General features: G+C 37.6%; 1 protein-coding gene across 14 annotated transcripts in view; it reads right to left on the reverse strand.

Moving 5' to 3' along the window:
- The window catches only part of DNM3 (dynamin 3), a 559,650-nt gene that overhangs the window by 322,177 nt on the left and 218,341 nt on the right, over nucleotides 1–19,132 (reverse strand). For all 14 annotated transcript variants that reach the window (XM_045452915.1, XM_045452913.1, XM_045452909.1 and 11 more), the window contains exons 11-12: nucleotides 14,101–14,187; nucleotides 7,618–7,688 (exon numbers count right to left, since the gene is read on the reverse strand). In XM_045452915.1, the coding sequence (XP_045308871.1) occupies nucleotides 7,618–7,688; nucleotides 14,101–14,187 (158 nt within the window). The remainder of the gene's footprint in view (nucleotides 1–7,617; nucleotides 7,689–14,100; nucleotides 14,188–19,132) is intronic.

Below are 19,132 nucleotides of genomic sequence, written 5' to 3' on the forward strand. Positions count from 1 at the left end.
GGTGGCGCAGTCAGTTAAGCGTCCGACTTCAGCCAGGTCACGATCTCGCGGTCCGGGAGTTCGAGCCCCGCGTCGGGCTCTGGGCTGATGGCTCAGAGCCTGGAGCCTGTTTCCGATTCTGTGTCTCCCTCTCTCTGACCCTCCCCCGTTCATGCTCTGTCTCTCTCTGTCCCAAAAATAAATAAACGTTGAAAAAAAAAATAAACGAAGAATCACATAGTCTTATGTTCACTCATTCCGTTTGTACAATAGCACCTATCTTTGTTCTATAATAGTTTTGTGTCCTAGAGAGGATTTTTAGTCTTTTATAAACTGTGTACCTAATATTTATAAATAAATATATCTGTATTTTGAAAAAAAATTTTTTTTTCGTAAAAATAAGAGTACAATGAAATTCACTGAAAGAAAAAACCCCATATTACCTTTTAGCTCAAAATTTATTCTGCATATTCATTTCTATACACATACACATACAATAAAAGATTCAAATAATAAAAGAGAGTGCCAAGAGGGCGTGTGACCATTTTCCAAATAAGTCCTATGCATAGTAATTGCTCCAAATGTTCAAAGAAAAGAAAGATTATTTTGGTCTAATGTGACTTAAGATTTTCACAGAAAACTTGAAAAGAGGTTAAGCTGTAATAAAGGAAGACGACCAAATGCATTCCAAGAGAATGGAGTAGTATTAGCAAAGCCAGGAGGTAGAAAAATGAGGCATGTAGGGAAGTTGTGGAAAGTAAAACTATTATGGTGGAATTATATAATCATAGACTCAGGTTTGTAAAATGACCTTAAAAGCCATCTAGTACAATAACTGTATGTTGAGGCCAATTATGAAGAATTTGGCCACTACCTTAGAGGCAGCAAAAATATTCAAAGTTTCAGAGCCAGCAAATGGCATGGTCAAAGCAGTGATTTAGTAAAAATTACCTCCCTGAAATGGGTAGTATTGACTCTTAAGCAAGGAAGACAGGAAACAGCCAGCTTCAACCCCCTCCCTCTGACTGTTGGAGTCCTGCCCAACCTTCAAAGTCAATCAGGTACCATTTCTGGATTATGCCTTCTTAGAAGGTTCCAGTTATCTTTCTTTCCCAGGAACTCCGAAAGCTCTTGGTCTGTGCCTGAATTATATAAACAGGACTTCATTATAGGCAGGTCTCTAACTCCCCTCCAACAACTTATGCTCCTTGATGGCTGATGGTGTGTTGCATAGATCTTAGTATCTTTACCTCTCTCACCACTGACATTACCTAGCCCAGTGTTTAGAGTGGTTTCTTATGAAATATTTATGAAATCATAGTTTGATACCAAGGTTATCTTTAACTAGATTATTAATGGTTTTCTGCAACAGGGAATTTAAATAATTTGACAAAGTGTGCCACAGACATGTGCTGCAGCAAGAGTACAGTACACAGTGGTCAGTCTGGCTAGAGCACAGAGCTAGGGAATAGGATAGAGAGAAATAGTGACAATAGAATAGGCTCAAGAGGTAATCAGGAGATAGATTCTACAGGACCTTGGAAACCAAACTAATGAATTTAGACTTTATTCTGAAAATAACAGGGCGACCCAGAAAGAATGATAATGAACAAGACGAGAGGCAGGGAGACTGTTGTAGTAACCCAGGCAAGAGAAGGCTAACTTTAGTACATTAGTGATGATGACAGGAAGAAATAGACAAATTCAAAAGCTATTACAGAGGCAGAATCAAATGGACTTGGTAAAGATGGTGGGAAACAAAGATGAGAAGAAGGAGTAGAGAGATGCTCAGGTTTCTGGTTTGAACTGGGAGGTACCATCCACAGAGAGAAAGAACAATGGAGGAGGAGTAAATTCTAAGATCACATGATGAGTTTAATTTAGGAATATTTGGTTGAGGTTTCCATAGGCTATACAAGTAAAGATGCCTAGTGTGTAGTAAAATATGGTACACAGTCCAGGAAAAAGCTCTGGAATACAGTTCTAGATTTAGAATCATCAGAAAAAGGTGGTAAATGAAACCATTGTAGTGGGAGGTATCGGTCAGGGATGGTGCAGTGAGAAAAGAAGAAGATCTATTAAAAAATAGTGATAAAAAAAACAGTTTTTAAGCCATGATCAGAGGATAAAGAGCTCCAAAATAAAACTGAGAAGGAGTGGCTAGAACAGAAAGGGAAACCAGGAGCCAGTGGAGGGGTACTGAAGCAAAGGGACAGACCTCAACAAGAAATGGTTAAGGTGTAAAATGACTCAGAATTGTCTATTGGATTAACTGTTTGTCTCAGCCAAAAGCAGTCTCAGTAGAGTAGTGTGGTAGAAACAGGACTGCAGTAGGCTGAAAAGTGAAAAAGAAGTGAGAAAGAAAAAAGGGGAGTCGCAGTCAAAGATTGACTCTAAGTCAATCCATAGAGGGTTCAAGTGAATCAAGGAAATGGAGTCCCTCAGAGACACAGATTCCATGGCAAATGTTAGGGTATGCCTCTCCCTGCACCACTATGCTTAGATTGTAGAGGAGACTTGGAATTAGATGAAACTTTAGTAGTAATGATGATAGAAAAAATACTAGTAAAATGGCAACATACGGACTAAAGCAGTTTAAGGGAAAGGCCCATCCTTTACACTCTGGTGACAGAGCATTCAAAGAGTTGACTGCATACTCCTAAAACTTCGTATTTGCTTAGCAGCAGCTAACAAAGTTATCTCCTTCTTCTATTCCAGTAGCTACCACTGTACCACCACCAACCCACCAGTAAAGTATGGCTCACTGATGAAGGACTCAAAGCAATCAGTTGGATTCACCATACTCTAGGACTATACTATCCAATACAGTTGCTGGTAGCCAAATGTGGCTATATAAATCAAAACTTTAATTAATTAAAATTTAATTTTCATTTCATTTTATTTCTTCTGTTTTGTGAGCCACATTTAGCTATGCAATAGATACACGTGCCTGGTGGCTACTGTATTGGACAGCACAGATTATAAAGTATTTCCACCCGTTCAGAAAGTTCTATTGGACAACATCACTCTGGAGTTAAGAAGCTCTTTCAGAATGTTCTTTTACATTATCCCAAGAAGATTATGAACACTTGCTGAGAGTCCCAAGAGTGCAGCTTATCACATGCCAGCCTGGCTCCATCCAATCAGATTGAAGCCAAAAGGAGAAGAAAACTACATGATGTCAATTCCCCCTGCAGGGTATTTAGTGAAGTCATCACAAGCTAAATATTATGCAAGAACACCCTCCAGAACCTGGGGGCTTATCAAAGAAGGATGACTCACTTCTTAAGATCCATTTTAAGGATGAAGATAAAGTTCAACATAACAGATTTGAGAATGAAAGAGCAAAGTTGAAGTCTGCTTATTTTTAAAATGGTCCTTGAAACAGAATTCATAACTTATTTGAATTGGTGATACTAATGATGCCCTTATGAGTTGTTCAACCCTGTATTTCTACCTGGTACTAGTCCCAGTAAGCAAGCAATTCCTGAATTTGCATAAGAATCAAAAGAACAATCTTGCTACAATACCTAAATTTTGATTCCACAAGCGAGAGAACATTCTCATGTAAGAATAGGAACTAGAAACCCTATTATGATAGAATGCAGTTATGTATTGGAGGGGAAAAAAAGAACAAAAAAGGAAAAACCCAGATTGCTCTGGAATTTGATGCCAAGGTTCCCATATACCACCTTCAGGAAAATGGCAACAGAGACATTCCAGAGGATCAAGAAAGAGATAAAATGAATATTACAACCAACAGAATTTTCATGGTACTCATGTAACAAGAACTGAAATCTGCACACTATATCATTTCAACCATGAAAAAACAGGTGTTGAGATCTACCCACCCAGCAGATTAAAAAACAAACCTTGGGCTGCTGCTGGTGGCATAGAGATATTACTCTAACGGTCTGTATCTGGAGCCCATTTTTCTCTTAAACCACTGAACTTCATAAGTCTCAGTAACTCAGAAAGGCAAATTGTGCCCATAGAACAAACGAAGAAGAACACAAGAACGTGAAAGTTCACTTCCCAAGGCATTCTGCTAACACGTTTGCTTTTCTACTCAAATATAGCAGGATAACAGAAAATGAGAAGAAGTGAATAAAAGAACAACTGGACTAGCTTTTGCTTTCTTAAATAGCAAGAACTAGTATTGTGTAAAAAAAAAAAAAAACAGAATGTAGGGTTGGTTTTTTTTCCAACAGAGAAGAATGATAAGTTAAAATTTTAAGTCATGAGGAAAGTTGACATTTTCTCCTGAAATATAGGACTTTTAGGTTCAGAAACTATATTACAGTTGAAAGATCAAGCTTTCAGAAATCAGGAAATTCCAAAGCAAGCCTACAGCAGTGCTTACTTGGACACATTACACATGGTACATATTTTACGGTCCACGTTTAACAAATAGCTGGGAGATGAAAAAAAAGTTCCATACATTCAGCAGAGCAGAATAAGGTCAATAGCAGAAGGGAGAAGTTTGAGATGTTCTGAATGCTACTCTGAGAACTAATATTATGTTAATCTAGTTTTAACAATTTGTTTTTTTTTTTTAACTTTTAGAACAACAGTCATCCCAGTTGGAAAAAAGTATATGTGTGTGTGTGTAAAATGCTATGTCTATCACCATCCTATAAATCTGAGAGGTGCCCCCCTCTTTTGGCAACTCTCTAAAAATCTCATGAAATAAATGCTTATTTTTCCTCAACTCCAGACCTTAATTTTCTATCTTTGGAACTTAAAAATACTTACATAATTGTCTTCAAATATGGCTTGACTTTTCTTCTTTGATGGAAACAGCATTCCTGCCAACTTTGAAATTTATAGCTACAACCATACTTTTTTAATTTTTAAAAGTACAAAAAAATACCACAACCTCTTAAGTGATTTTGAAATGAACATTTCTTCATATTCATAATTATCCCATGTCACACTGAAATAAACTCCAGCTCAGCATACAAATGGAAAGAACATTTACCTCTGAGTCTCATTTGGAGACAATATCAGCAACTAAAAAAAATTCCAGTAGCAATCATACTCCAGGCATCATAAATTTCATAATAAAGTAAAATGGTACAACTAGTAATCAAATTCCTCTGTGTATCTCTCTCTCTCTCTTGCTCTCCTCCCTCACTCTGTGTGTGTGTGTGTGTGTGTGTGTGTGTGTGTGTGTGTGTGTAACTCTCACTTTTACAGGCTACACCACAGTTTTCAAAAGCACTTTCATATAACTTCAATAATCTGATCTTCCAACAACCCTCAAAGGTACACAAGACAGGGATTACTTATTACTCCATTTGATAGAGCAGTAAACTGAGATACAGAAAGGCTAAACGACTTGCCAAAACCCAAAGCTCACCAGTGACAAACCCTGGGAAAAATATCCAGACTGTTGATTCCCAGATCAGTCCCTTAAAAGAAAGTTTAGATGTGCAGTTTAAATTAGATGAAAAATGTGCAAAGTTGCTAGGTTTCTAAAGCAGTTTGAACAATGCTTCTTTTTTCTCCATCATAAATGTTCATAGTCTATGTCACTGCTGGAAAAGTGGGGCAGTCACCTGGATTACAGAGAGACTGCATCAAAAGGCTGAATTTGAAAGTATTTACATTTGCAAAGCTACATGCCTTTGAAAATCCAGTCCATATAATACTGTATTTGAACAGCTTCTGAGGTAGAAAATACTGAAATTTACTGGAGAAAATAAACACTGGACCATTTATCTTTAAAAATAAATAAAAGAGTAATCTAGGGGGAAATGGTTCCAGAAGACTATAGGGGTGAAATTTAAATCATAGTACTGATTACAAAACTTGTTCAAAAAAACGTGAATCCTTCCAAACTCATTATGATTTTTTTTACGTTTCCTCCTTAAATCAGGTACCACAACAGGGCAGCATTGCAACATCCTTTTCACTTTTAAGTTATGGTGTCAAGTTTACATCTACATCTGCTACATTTTCATAAGAACCTAACTGGCATTTGTAACCAATAAAAATCAGTATTAAAGGCAGCATTCTCATTATTTCAAATGACTCAAGGGTTTGCTGTTCTTTTTGATTCCTCAAAGAAGCAAGTGAAGTAAGTGGAGAATGTGTCAGCATAACTTTTTACATGTGTTTCTCTCTACTTTTCACTTATTGGGCAAGCTCCTAAAAACAAAAAATAAAAATTATTTTTCTTTTTCTTATATATTTTGCCCCTAGCAACTAGTGTAGAGCTTGGCACAGGCCACATGGAGTTCACAGACTATGCTGGAAACCGGGCAGAAATTCTCAGGTTCCCCCTCCAAGCCCAGGGATAGAGAAGCGTATCAGAGTCTTGATTTCTTCCCACCAGTGATTTCACAGAAGGAATTGAGCAGTACATATGGTGACAGCCACAGGGGTTAAAAGGGAGGGAAACAGGTCTGTGTGAAGCGCCTGTGGAGAAAATACCTATCTCGAAGCTGGAGTTGGTAGTGTGGCTAAAAAGACAACTGACCAAAGGAACATATTAATCACTGTGTTCTAACAACTTTACACACAGGTCACGGACAGAAAATAGTTGAGAAAAACTAATCTACCACACAATGGATGCAAAATATACATAAACCTTTGGTTAAGCCATCACAAGGACAGCCAAGTTTAGAATGAGACAATTGTCTGTTGGATAATTAGGCCTTTGCTCCCTAAAACATGTCTATAAATTATTCCTCAGGCCAATGTTTAGTTTACATCACATAATCTACATAGCGTTGCTTCTAAGTCAGAGTGTAATTAAATAAATTTGTTTTACATTCTGCTGTGTTGTATTTCTTATTTGTCCTTATTCTTAAATATATGGTTCAAGTAACAGTACATAGGCCCCTTTGCCTTATATTTTATATAAAATAGACGTTTTATGTACCTGAAGTTGGAACCCTGTACATGCCCCAAACATATTTTAGAGTTAGAATCAAAATTCCTTAAAAGCAAAGAAAAACTTGTTCCACTAAAGGGCAGGAAAAATGGTGAATTTAGGGTCTTGAAAATGTCACATGATGAATAACCAACCCTGAATAACAAAGCATATCTACATGACAGTATCTGTGAATGCAGCAATAGAATATTAGAATATAATAGAATACATGTATGATAGAATAGCAATATATAGACAAGTTTATATAAAGTGTACACAGTTTGTAGAAAAGAGAATGTTCATCTAAAAAGATTCCATCTAAGTTTACAAAGGAGAGTTTAAAAAAAAATAGGCCTCTGTATTCTGAATTACTGATTATAAAATAGCTTGTATCCTGTGAATTGCATTTGATGTTTCAAATTTATGTGAGAAAGTGTTCCCAAACATATTTTAAATGTGCATCTGTTACTGCTTATCTATGAGAGTTCAAGTACAAACTGCAGATCACCATCCAAAAACAATGAATATCTAAGACACATATGACTTCACATGCTGCACAATGAAGGAGCCAACTACTTTATCGAGAAAACATGGCCTCATGGCCATGAGGCTCAGACCTCCTACGTGGTTGACTCAGAGTTAATCCTGACACAGAATGTGCTCTCAAAAAGAGATATGGTTGTAGTAGGAAACTCACAATGTGTATTCTAGACAAACCATCAGGAGGAAAGCATGTGGCAATCAACTGTTTTACGTACTTTGCAAATCCAATGAAATCTTCGTGGTTGGTGTTGATGTAAGAGACTTGGATGTCAATCAGTAGCAGTACCTATAAGTTAAAGAGAAACCCTTCAGTGAAAACTGATCGTAAATATTCTCAAACACAAAACTGAGTAATTGCCTACAAATTATTTATCTTTATTTAATTCTTAAAAGGATGCTTCAGTTAAAATGAGAAGTTGCAGGGGCGCCTGGGTGGCGCAGTCAGTTAAGCGTCCGACTTCAGCTAGGTCACGATCTCGCGGTCCATGAGTTCGAGCCCCGCGTCGGGCTCTGGGCTGATGGCTCAGAGCCTGGAGCCTGTTTCCGATTCTGTGTCTCCCTCTCTCTCTGCCCCTCCCCCGTTCATGCTCTGTCTCTCTCTGTCCCAAAAATAAATAAACGTTTGAAAAAAAAAATTTTTAAAAAAAAATGAGAAGTTGCATTAATTTTTTTTCATTAGACTCACAATTTTTACTCTAAATTCAGAAATTAAAAATCTACATGAAAAGTCTGAGTCCCACATGAAGACAACATGTTTATAGTTTATAGGCATGGACTCTGCTAATTTAATACAGAATGTAGGATTATTCTAGTCCTCTAAAATGTAGGCATAATGTTCAAAAGAAGGATACATGTGTACCAATGACGGGCTGCTCAGAGCTTCCTGTTCCTGTAGGCACTATATATTAGCCATGAAATAACAATATTATCTCTTGTTTTTCCTCCTCTCTTCTACCTCTTTAAGCTCCTTCTAGGCAAGCAGGAGTAACATCTCATCAACCAATTCAAAAAGGCAATATACAAATAAATAGAAAACTTCAAGATCAACAGGCCTGGTTATCAAAGCAAAACTTCAGTCAGGTCTCTGCTAAAAGATCACTTCATTAGAGGGATCCTCCCTACTATCTAAACTAGCACTCTGGGGGCGCCTGGGTGGCTCAGTCGGCCTGACTTGGGCTCAGGTGATGATTTTGCAGTTGATGAGTTCAAGCCCCATGTCGGGCTCTGTGTTGGCAGCTCAGAGCCTAGAGCCTGCTCCAGATTCTGTGTCTCCCTCTCTTTCTCCAGCTCCCCTGCTCATGCTTCTTCTGTCTCTCTCAAAAATAAACATTTAAAAAAATTAAAAATAAATAAACCAGCACTCTGTTTGTACCTTATTATACCGCCTTATTTTCCTTTGTAGCACTACCGCTAGCTGACATAGTAAGTTTTTACTTATTCAGTATACAGACCCCATCTGCTGTATCCATGCTCTATCCCCAGTGCCTTGAACTTCATGGACATTCAATCAAGATTTGTCAAGGAATGAACTGAATGCATGTTCCCATAAACATGAAACATGAAAATGTTCTAATCATGAGATACTCAGAAACTTTAAGTCAGAGGTTTGGAAAGTCCCTCTGTAGAAAATATTCTTCAATAGGAGATAAGAGAGGGTAGAGCAACCAACCAGACACTGTAAGAGAGTTTTATCCCAGAGATACTCAAAACTGAGTTTCCCTTCCTAAGTTTCCTTTTGTTCTCCCAACTGTGTGTCCCTTCTCTTTCTAGAATGCTTGTTAATAGGAAGAAAAAAAAATCCAGAAACCCTGCCTACATACCTCCAGAGCTCTGCACCTTGACTTTGTTGAACGAACTTTTGATAAACATGATGAGCATGTTCATGCTGCCTCCCTTCAATGAAGATGAATTTGAATGCATCAGAGCCCTCAGGATAACAGTTCACTGACCAGGTCTATGTAATGTTCCCCAGAGGGTACTTCCTCAGGAAAGGCTTACCAGATCCTCACACTATACGCTCACCCCAAACCAGGTTAGATCATGCTAATACTGTCATATAGGCTATATATTGTATTATATTTTGTATGTATATTGCACCTTATACTTTTTATTTGTGGTATATACCACAAATGTAATTAATTCTTTGTGTATATTTTGTTTGATGTTTTGCTTCCTCACAAGACTGTAAGTAAGCTCAGGGTGCCCGGGTGGCTCAGCTGTTTCAGTGTCTGACTCTTGATATCGGCTGAGCTCATGATCTCGCAGTCATGGAACTGAGCCCTGCGTCAGGCTCCACGTTGGGAGTGGGGCCTGTTTAGGATTCTCTCTCTGCCTCTCTCTCTGCCCCTCCCCTGCTCTCTTTCTCAAAATAAATAAACATTTTTTAAAAAGACTGTAAGTAAGCTCCATGGAAGCAGGAGTTATATTTGTCTTGTTCACCTCTTATCCCCAGAACGTAGCATGATACACGTAGTAGGTGCCCAGTAAATATTTGGGGCTATAAATTGATAACTGTCTACCAGCCTTGAATAAGACTTTGCTTTAAAGGGAGCAATTTATTACCACATAATCAGTAAATGGCCGCTTATTGTTGTCTCTCTGTCACTACCCAATGCTATGGGCTCTGAGGGTTTGCTTTTATGGCTAATCTCAGCTGGTCGTCTTGCTGTGAATCCCAAGGGGACCCGGCCAAAAAAAATTAATGCATCACCCAAATCCATCCTTACTACCAAATATAAAGTCACGGTACAGGCACTATGAGGTCAGTAACGTCATACTTTTATGAAAAAGTTTCGTATCCTCAGATACAGTTTCATTTCTTGTCCTAATGAACAAAACTCTAGAGTTAGGAGGAGTCATCATTATTACTTTGTCTGTGGTATTGCCTCTATTCTCCTGACAATAAAGCCAGATTCTGTTAAATGTTATACTCCCAAATCCATTTGGCTAGGAGTTTGTATCAATAAACCATAATGTTTAAGCACAAATAAATTGTTGCCACCATAAAGAGCAAAATATCTACATAATTCTCAGCATTGCCAAAGGTTGTCACGAATATCTTGGCCGTTCATGCACATTAACTTGGACTGCAGTATAGGAAAAAAGTGGGAAAAAAAATAAAAACTATGGCTGCTCTCATTCATATTCCTGGAAACTGGGAGTCTGTGTTCATCCTAGGAAAAGAGCCAGGTCGCATGTGGGGGATGAAAAGGAAAATAGTACATTTTTTTCTCATTTTTTCACTTTCTCAGAGTTTCTCACTGCCTTTTTACCCACAGTTATTGAATATTTAGTTAAAGAAAAAGTAAAGCTACCCCTGCTAGCAATAATCACCCACAAAGTCAGTCCCTTTAACATGCAATTACATGTGTGGAAGCACCTGGAATGATAGCAGGCACACATTTTAAAAAACCTATGTCTTAGAAAAAAGCTCACAGATTTATGGTTGTCTATATGTTTAATATTGAAGAATTCCCCCCCACAAGGCTTCCAGAGCAGAGGTCAGTAATAATTTCTTAAAAACTTTTAAAACCTGGGGCTCCCTGGGTGGCTCGGTCAGTTTAGCAACTGACTTTGACTCAGGTCATGATCTCAACCACTTGTGGGTTTGAGCCCTGCACTGGGCTCTGTGCTGACAGCTCAGAGCCTGGATCCTGTTTCGGATTCTGTGTCTCCCTCTCTCTCTGCCCCTCTTCCACCTCCCTCCCTCTCTCTCTCTCTCTCTCTCTCTCTCTCTCTCTCTCTCTCTCTCAAGAATAAAAAAAAAAAAAACATTAAAATTAAAAAAATTTTTTTAACTAAAAAATAACTACAAGAACACCTCAAAGCATTTCTGGTACAAAGGCCTGGGAAAATGGGTCACTCTCTGGCCAGCTACTTTGGAAGCATCATACAACCCAAAGCAGCATGGAGTTCGGAACTCAAACCTGAGATCTATGCAAACTGCTACCTTCACATGTCCAAGAACATGAATGTTTTCACCGCACAGGTTGTACTATAGGTGCCAAGCACCAGCTTCTTCAAGTGGTTGGCTGATGAACTGTCAGACTAGGACACCTGAGATGGCCACTTAGTAGAGACACCTGCTCCATCCCTTATCTCCCACTTGGGGAATGAAGTGATCACTACATCAGAGTTGCAGGTGAAAGACAATTTCTCTTAAAATCAGAAAAACGCAATTCTTTCTCACAGATACTAGGTACCACAGCTCTGTAGGAAAAACAATGAAAACAACTAAAATTAATGAAGAACTCAGAACTGCATTTGGATGCTTAATTTCATCCTCATAAAATTCCTATGAGTTAACTACCATTATTATCTCACTTTAAGATGAGGAAACTGAAGTATACGATGTCAAGCACCTTATTATTTGCACAGAAAATAATGGCAGAGGTGGAATTCAGACTCAGGCAGTCTGAACCTGAAGCCCACAATCTTCTTAACAACAGTGCTAAGTTTGATTACATTGTTTCAGTAAAGCAAAACTCTGAAACAGGAAACATGAAGCTAACAACTGCTTAGATAGGAAAACAAAGGTAATTAAGATAATAATTGTACTACTTCAATATTGTTTTTACATAGGATCCCTAAGAGTTAAGTAGGATAATATTATCCTTTGAATTTTATAAAATATGGACACTAAATTAAAATTGTTATCTTATTGACTTAAGGTCAGGAGTACAGTTGATACTAGAACTTCAGTTTTCTTGGTCCAACTGCAGCCATGACATTAGATGTGTGGGGGAACTTCTGGTGTCAGGATTTTATATCTGGCCCCAGGCTTGATTTCACTGGCTCATGAGTTAACATTGATTTGTTTATCTCCACTAAGTCAGAAAGCCTATTTTCTCCTCTTTTTGGCTACTGTAGCTATCCAAGGGTGTGGAAGCTGGAAAACAAGTGAAAACTATGAATAATGGTTAATTAACTTTCAAAGCACAACGATAAAAAGTAGTAGCAATGAATCCCACAGCTCAAGCTGATAGTCAAGTTTTACTGAGTCACAAATATCCCAACCTACTGGGCCTCCATCCTGTCTCTTCACTTTCTCCTTCCACCCTCCCCACCCCGCCCCACCCCACCCCACCCCACCCCTACACGCACCCTCTGTGGCAGTTTGCCTGTGTCTCTCTCCCTGTGGTTTCTCTCTCTCTTCTATTTTGCCTTCTCCTTTTTCCCTGGCTTTCCCTCTCCGCCTTTCCAAAATCTTGGAATTCTAAGAGGCACAAAATCTTGGAATTCTAACTTAGAGAGACTTCTGAGATGACATAGACCAACATCCCAAAGCTGTACATGAGAAAACAACAGTCCTGAGAAGTGATTTCCACAAGAACATGCTGTTATTTTGTAGAGAACACATGGCCTGAGTCCAGTGTCCTCTACATGCTGTCACAGCTGTGTCCTGGAATTGAAGAGCATTTGAAAACCTTCATGCTTCCCATTATAACATTTTTGTAAATAACTAAGAATAAAATCCACTTAAATTTAAGAAGCTTTTACTATTTACACACAGTCCTTAGCTTTTTCTAATGAATTACCTTCGCATAAAATAACCTTTTGAATTAAAAGAGCTAAATAGGATTAGAAGATAATTTTAAGGTCACTCCTTACAAGCCATATATATATATATATATATATATATATATATATATATATATATTCACTAAATAGAAATGTTTAAAAGAGCTGTTTTTTTTTTTCAATGTTTATTTATTTTTGAGAGAGACACACACACACAGTGAGAGCGGGAGAGGGGCAGAGAGAGAGAGACAGACAGAGGGAGACAGAATCGGAGGCAGGCTCCAGGCTCTGAGCTGTCAGCACAGAGCCCAACGTGGGGCTCGAACCCATGTCATGACCTGAGCCGAAGTCAGATGCTTAACTGACTGAGCCGCCCAGGTGCCCTAAAAGAACTGTTCTTAAACATTTTTTTCTCTAATTATTTTTATGAAAATGAATGTAGATGAAGGTATACTGAAACGAGCACAGTTTAAACTTGTTGAAGAAGTGACAATGAGAATAATCTTTCTGGAAAGCAATCTGGCAATATGTATCAAAAAAAAATCTTAAAACCCTCTGTATATCTGTCAACCTAATTATTTCACAGGATTCTGAGATTAAATAATAAAGACATTCATCACAGAATTGCTTGGGATAGCAGCAATAAGACAAACAAATAAACTGTTTAAACAGATACTTAAGTATCTAATCACAGGTTCCATGGATAAGTTGATGAATAGCTTTCTCCATTCACCTAGGGGGAAAAAACTGACATTCTTCATGACATTTTAGGAATTTATGAATATCCTGATACCCATCTGTCGGCCCATTAAAAGCTAAGAACCTCTGCTTAAAGAAAACATGTGGAATGTTTCTGGGTTATTGGCTTTCAGAGTGGAGTGTATACATGCCAGGGGTGCACATGACAATCCATGGGGCACCGAGAGTAAAAGTAATTCCTATTACTGTTTTCTAAACGTCATCCTTCAAAGCTTTTACACTTGTTTATATTCTCAACATACACAAGATGTTAGTATAGCAACACATGTATAAAATTCATAAATAAGTAAAAATAAACATATGTGGTTGTGTTCTTTCTTGCCATTCAGAGAAAGGCCAACTGTTGGAGACCACCAGACAGCCTTGGAGAACTTCCACTTCTGACAAAGACCCTGCCCAACAAGGAAGCCTCCCCTCACCTGGTCCTTTGTCTTCCCTTCTCGCTCACGAATATGGTTGGCAACAATCCTTTCTGTTTCCTCACAGAGTCTGGGGAAGTTTGCCAGCTGTTAAGAGAAACATCTGAGTTAATACACAAAAAGTTATACTGCAAAAAAAGAAGCAAAGATATGTTATCTTATAGAAGGTACATATTGCAAATCTAGAAGCGAAAGTAAAATATCCTAAAGAAGAATGGCAGAGTGACAGAAAGGGCTCCACAAACAATAATCAAAATAACTACATTATCTGATAGGAAACACTTCAAAACCAGTAGAGAAATTCCCTGCAAAAACAAAAACAGAAATCCAAATACCATCTAGTACTATGCTCTACAGAGTTGGCACTTAATAAAGTTCAAAGATAAAGAAGATAGAAATGAGAATGAAAAAGAGAACAATGACTCACATTTAGAGAGTACTTACCATGTTCTAGGCTGTGTGCTTAACACCTCATGAGTTATCTCATTCAAAATCCACAACAATCATAAAAGATAGATTTTATTATTAATTCCATTATATAGAGGATGAAAATGAAGCATAGAGAAGTTAAGCAACTTGCCCAAGAGTAAACAGCTCAGAATTGGTGGGCCTAGAATTCCAACCCAAGCCCTTGGGACTCCAGAGCCCATTGTCCTGTCCACTACTCTTTGAGAATGATTTATTCCATGAACCACAGAGGTCAATTTTTTTAAGTTTTAATTTATTTATCCTGAGAGAGAGAGAGAGTACACATGTGCATGTGCACTTGAGTGGGAAGGGGCAGAGAGAGAGGGAGAGAGAGAATCTCAAGCAGGCTGCACGCTTTTAGAGCAGAGTCTGATGACAGGGGGCTTGATCTCACCAACTGTGAGATCATGACCTGAGCTGAAATCAAGAGTTGGACACTCAACTGATTGAGTCACCAGGAACCCTGACATAATTTTTTTAATTCTTCCCTAATAGATATGTTTGCATGTACATACTTTTTGGCAAAACTATAGAAATAATACATTTCAATCACTTATCCCATCTAAATTATGCAGGTAATTGTCAAAAATTTAATTTGCAAAAAGGAATGAATTAATCATAGTTGTTTTCAATGTAAGAAAGAAGAAGAATGGGATTCTACAAGAATATTCAAGGAGGCCTAATCCAGAAGGACTTGGGTAAAGTTGTGTAGAAGAGTTGTGGGGGAAATGAAGCTTTCCACGCCCCAGAACAGTGTGAAGGCAATGCGGGACAGGGACAATGAATGGTAAAAGAAGTAAAGAAAGATCAGAGCAGAGACTGAGGAGGATGGTCTTATGGTGAAAGTAGAAAGGTAAACAGAGGTCAGATCAGAAGGATCCTTGCAGACCTGCAATGAATTTTGTCTCCTGAAGCAATTCAGATGAGAAATGCTGGTGACGTGTACTGGGATAGCAGAAATAGAATGGAGAAAAGTGTGCAAATTCATGGCTTATGACAGGCAAATGCTAATTCAATGATCATTTAAAGCACCTGAAAATAATAATAATATCCCACAAAATAGGCAAAGGACATGATTTTATTAAAAAAGAAATTTAATGATCAATAGCAAAAGAAAAATATTAAACTGCATAAATGATCCAAGTAATGCAAAGAAAGATAATAACTCTCATGTTGTCAAATGGTTCTAATTATTTTTATGAGACTTAATCTAGATAAAGGTATACTGAAACTAGCAGTTTAAACTTGCTGAAAAAGCGACAATGAGAATAATCTTTCTGGAAAGCAATTTGGCAATATGTATCAAAAAAAATCTTAAAACCCTCTGTTTATCTGTCAACCTAATTATTTCACAGGATTCTGAGATAAAATAATAAGGACATTCATCACAGCATTGCTTCGGATAGCAACAATAAGATAAACAAATAAAACTATTTAAACCACCTAAATATGTAATGATATTAAATAAGTTAAGGTAGATCCACTAATGGGATATAATTACCTGTTCAAATAATATCCATTACCTAATTTTTTCATTCTATCTAATTTCTAAATAATATCTAAAAACATGGTAAAGTGTTTATGACAGTAAGTGAAGAAAATCAGACCACATATATATAAATGTGATTACACATAAGCATACACACATATACACATAGTCCTGGCCACCATATACCCTTGATACCCTTCAAGGATACAATCCAAGATCTTACAAATCTCAAAATTCTTGGGTAATATTGTAGCACCTAACATGTCTCCTAATTTTTAAGCAGTTGGAACTAAACCTCCCTGAAATATAGCTGCCCCATGGTCAAACAAGGTCACTGTACACAGCAACTTTATAGTATGCATGATGCACATTAGTGTCTTAGCTAAACAACAAACTGTAATTCTTCATGGAACCATCATAATCACAAATCATACATAAATATTCAACCTCTAAGGCTGCAAGTCTACTGTCCACACACAGAAAAAGGTTTATAGAAATACTACAAAATGTTAATAGGAATAATCTCTTGGAATCATGGGTTATGCATAATTTCCATTTTTTTCTATCTACATCTCTACCTTCTCCAAATTTTTCTACAGTGACCATAGAGCGTAGCATCATAATAAAAGCATAGAGACCTGGCTGCCTCGTTACTTTCAAAATTCACAGCCCAGTGTCTCTTCAGGAGATCACCAAACCATTACTCCCTTTTTGAAATCCTTAGCTGAATCCTGAGATGTATGGCTCATTTGGGGGATTATTTCATGAATAATTGAAGGCACAAATGAAACTTCCACTTCAAGTTTTGGAGACATTCCCCAGGAAAAGTCTATTATCCCAGCAGCCCTTTTATACTCTGAGAATATTGTAAGTTATTTTTTGTGAATCCTGTAAAAAGTTTTAAGCAGAGAAGAGATAGCTGATCAACACCAGTCGTTCTTCTTCACTAGTGCAAACCCGGGTGGTATATGTGACAGTCACCACTAGCCTTTCCTAGGCCACCAGAGCAACTGTTTCTCCTCTGCACTCAGAGCATCCCAAGCTAACGGCACACCTTTGCTTTTTGACAACAGCTGCACAAATATAGAATTGTCCTCCTGCAGAAAAGCGACAACACAAGGAATAGTGGTCTACTGAGAAGGAAAGTCAAGCCTCTAACAGCATTTAGAAAATGGATGACAGCAGAAGGTTATTTTTAAAACACCAAGGAATGGCACTATAAATATTTTTTTTCAGAAACAAAATACTTGATAGCTGAAGGTTCCCAAGCTAGTATGCAGCCATCATTAAAGTCTTGAGAAAGGCCAAAATGACAAGAGTACTCCAAGAAGCAGAAACATCTAAGAACCCTCCCAACTACTGGCCTTGTGGGGAGGATTGATTTTTTATGTGTGTGTATCTCCTGATCTTTCCAAACTTACTACCCATGGGCTTAACTTCACCAGGAAAGGAGCCCACTAGAGCCATAATTTGGTACCTACAACTGAGACAACTGGAAGTAAATGAGCCTAATTTCTAAGTGGAAGAAAAGGGAAAGAGAACACACTGTAAGAACCGCCCCCATGGAGGCAAAGGAGGAGAAATATTGAAGGAGACACTAAGCAGTGCAGGACCTAGACATGGCTGGAAGGCAGTAATGAAGCTGGTATGGTTTCTATCTAGCTGGTTGATCTGGAAAGACTGTAGGAGTATAAAAATCAAAATGTTGGCTTGAATTGCTGGCTCTCAAATATAATACTCCAGCCCCAATTCTTCTCATAATATATAGAGGAAGAAGTTTAAAAAAAAAAAAGTCCCACTCATATTCTGAATCATTTCTGATTTCTGATCAGGCTTTCTGCCACTCATTTCATTAGCTCATTCAATGGCAGTTCCTGCTCAGTTTGCATAACCCTTTCCTTTGTTTTAAAAAATACTTCACTCTGATTGCCCAGTTCAGTTCCTCACCTCTCTTCTAGGTCTCTTATTTAAGGCACAATGTTTCCTCAACCATATTAACCATTATAATTTCCTATCTCTTTTGCTCTGAATGCCAAATTGAAAGCTTGCATTTATAAGACTATATTTACTTTGTCAAATCATCAAAGTTGTAATTATGTATGCCAAAATAATATTGATTTAGAGGATACCATTTTTATGCATTTACTCCCCTATTAACTACTTAAATATTCTAGAAATTGATTAATACAGAATCAAGGAATTAAAGCTTTGCTATTGATTATATTAATTTTATATTCCTGAATTTATTTCACATCAGTCATTCATTTAACAAAGATTCATTGGGCAACTGCCATAAGCCAGCTCGACACTCAGTTTTTGTCAAACTACCTGATGTTAAAAACAGTCTGAGGTGGCAGGTTGACTATAAAGATATATTGTCACACCAGAGAGAAATATTTTATAAAAATCAAGAGAAAACACATGAAAAATAAATGGCTAAACCTGCTCAGAGAAGACCTCAGAGGATCTGATGCTTAAAATCAAAACAATGAAACTTCCAGACAGAGCAGGACATTAATCAAATGACAAATTATTTCTAAACAGCTTACTGTTTTGTTATTTTTAAGTGTTTATTTATTTTTGAGAGAGAGAGAGAGAGAGAAAGAGACAGAGTTTGAACAGGGGAGGGGCAGACAGAGAGGGAGACATAGAATCTGAAGCAGGCTCCAGGCTCCGAGCTGTCAGCACAGAGCTCAACGTGGGGCTCAAACCCACACACTGCGAGATCATGACCTGAGCCGACGTTGGACGCTCAACCCACTGAGTCACCCAGGTGCCCCTAAACAGCTTATTGTTAAAATTACACTGAATAATCTTAAGTAATAAGGAATATCCAATGTGGAAACAATGCAGTATATATGAAGTAATTCTGAGAGAAAATTTTAGTTATGGTCTGAAAGAAAATAGCATCATATATTTTTTAATACAAAACATGTTTTAATAAAATTCAATATTTTAAGTGTTACTTATGGCAGCATTTAATTATTTTGGTGGCATTTCAATGTAAAATTTGCTTTTAAGCATGGACCACATTTTTCCCCTAAAGGAAAAAATATTACTTGAATGGCCTTTCTA

Source organism: Leopardus geoffroyi, chromosome C3, assembly GCF_018350155.1.
Source record: "Leopardus geoffroyi isolate Oge1 chromosome C3, O.geoffroyi_Oge1_pat1.0, whole genome shotgun sequence".
Lineage (NCBI taxonomy): Eukaryota > Metazoa > Chordata > Mammalia > Carnivora > Felidae > Leopardus > Leopardus geoffroyi.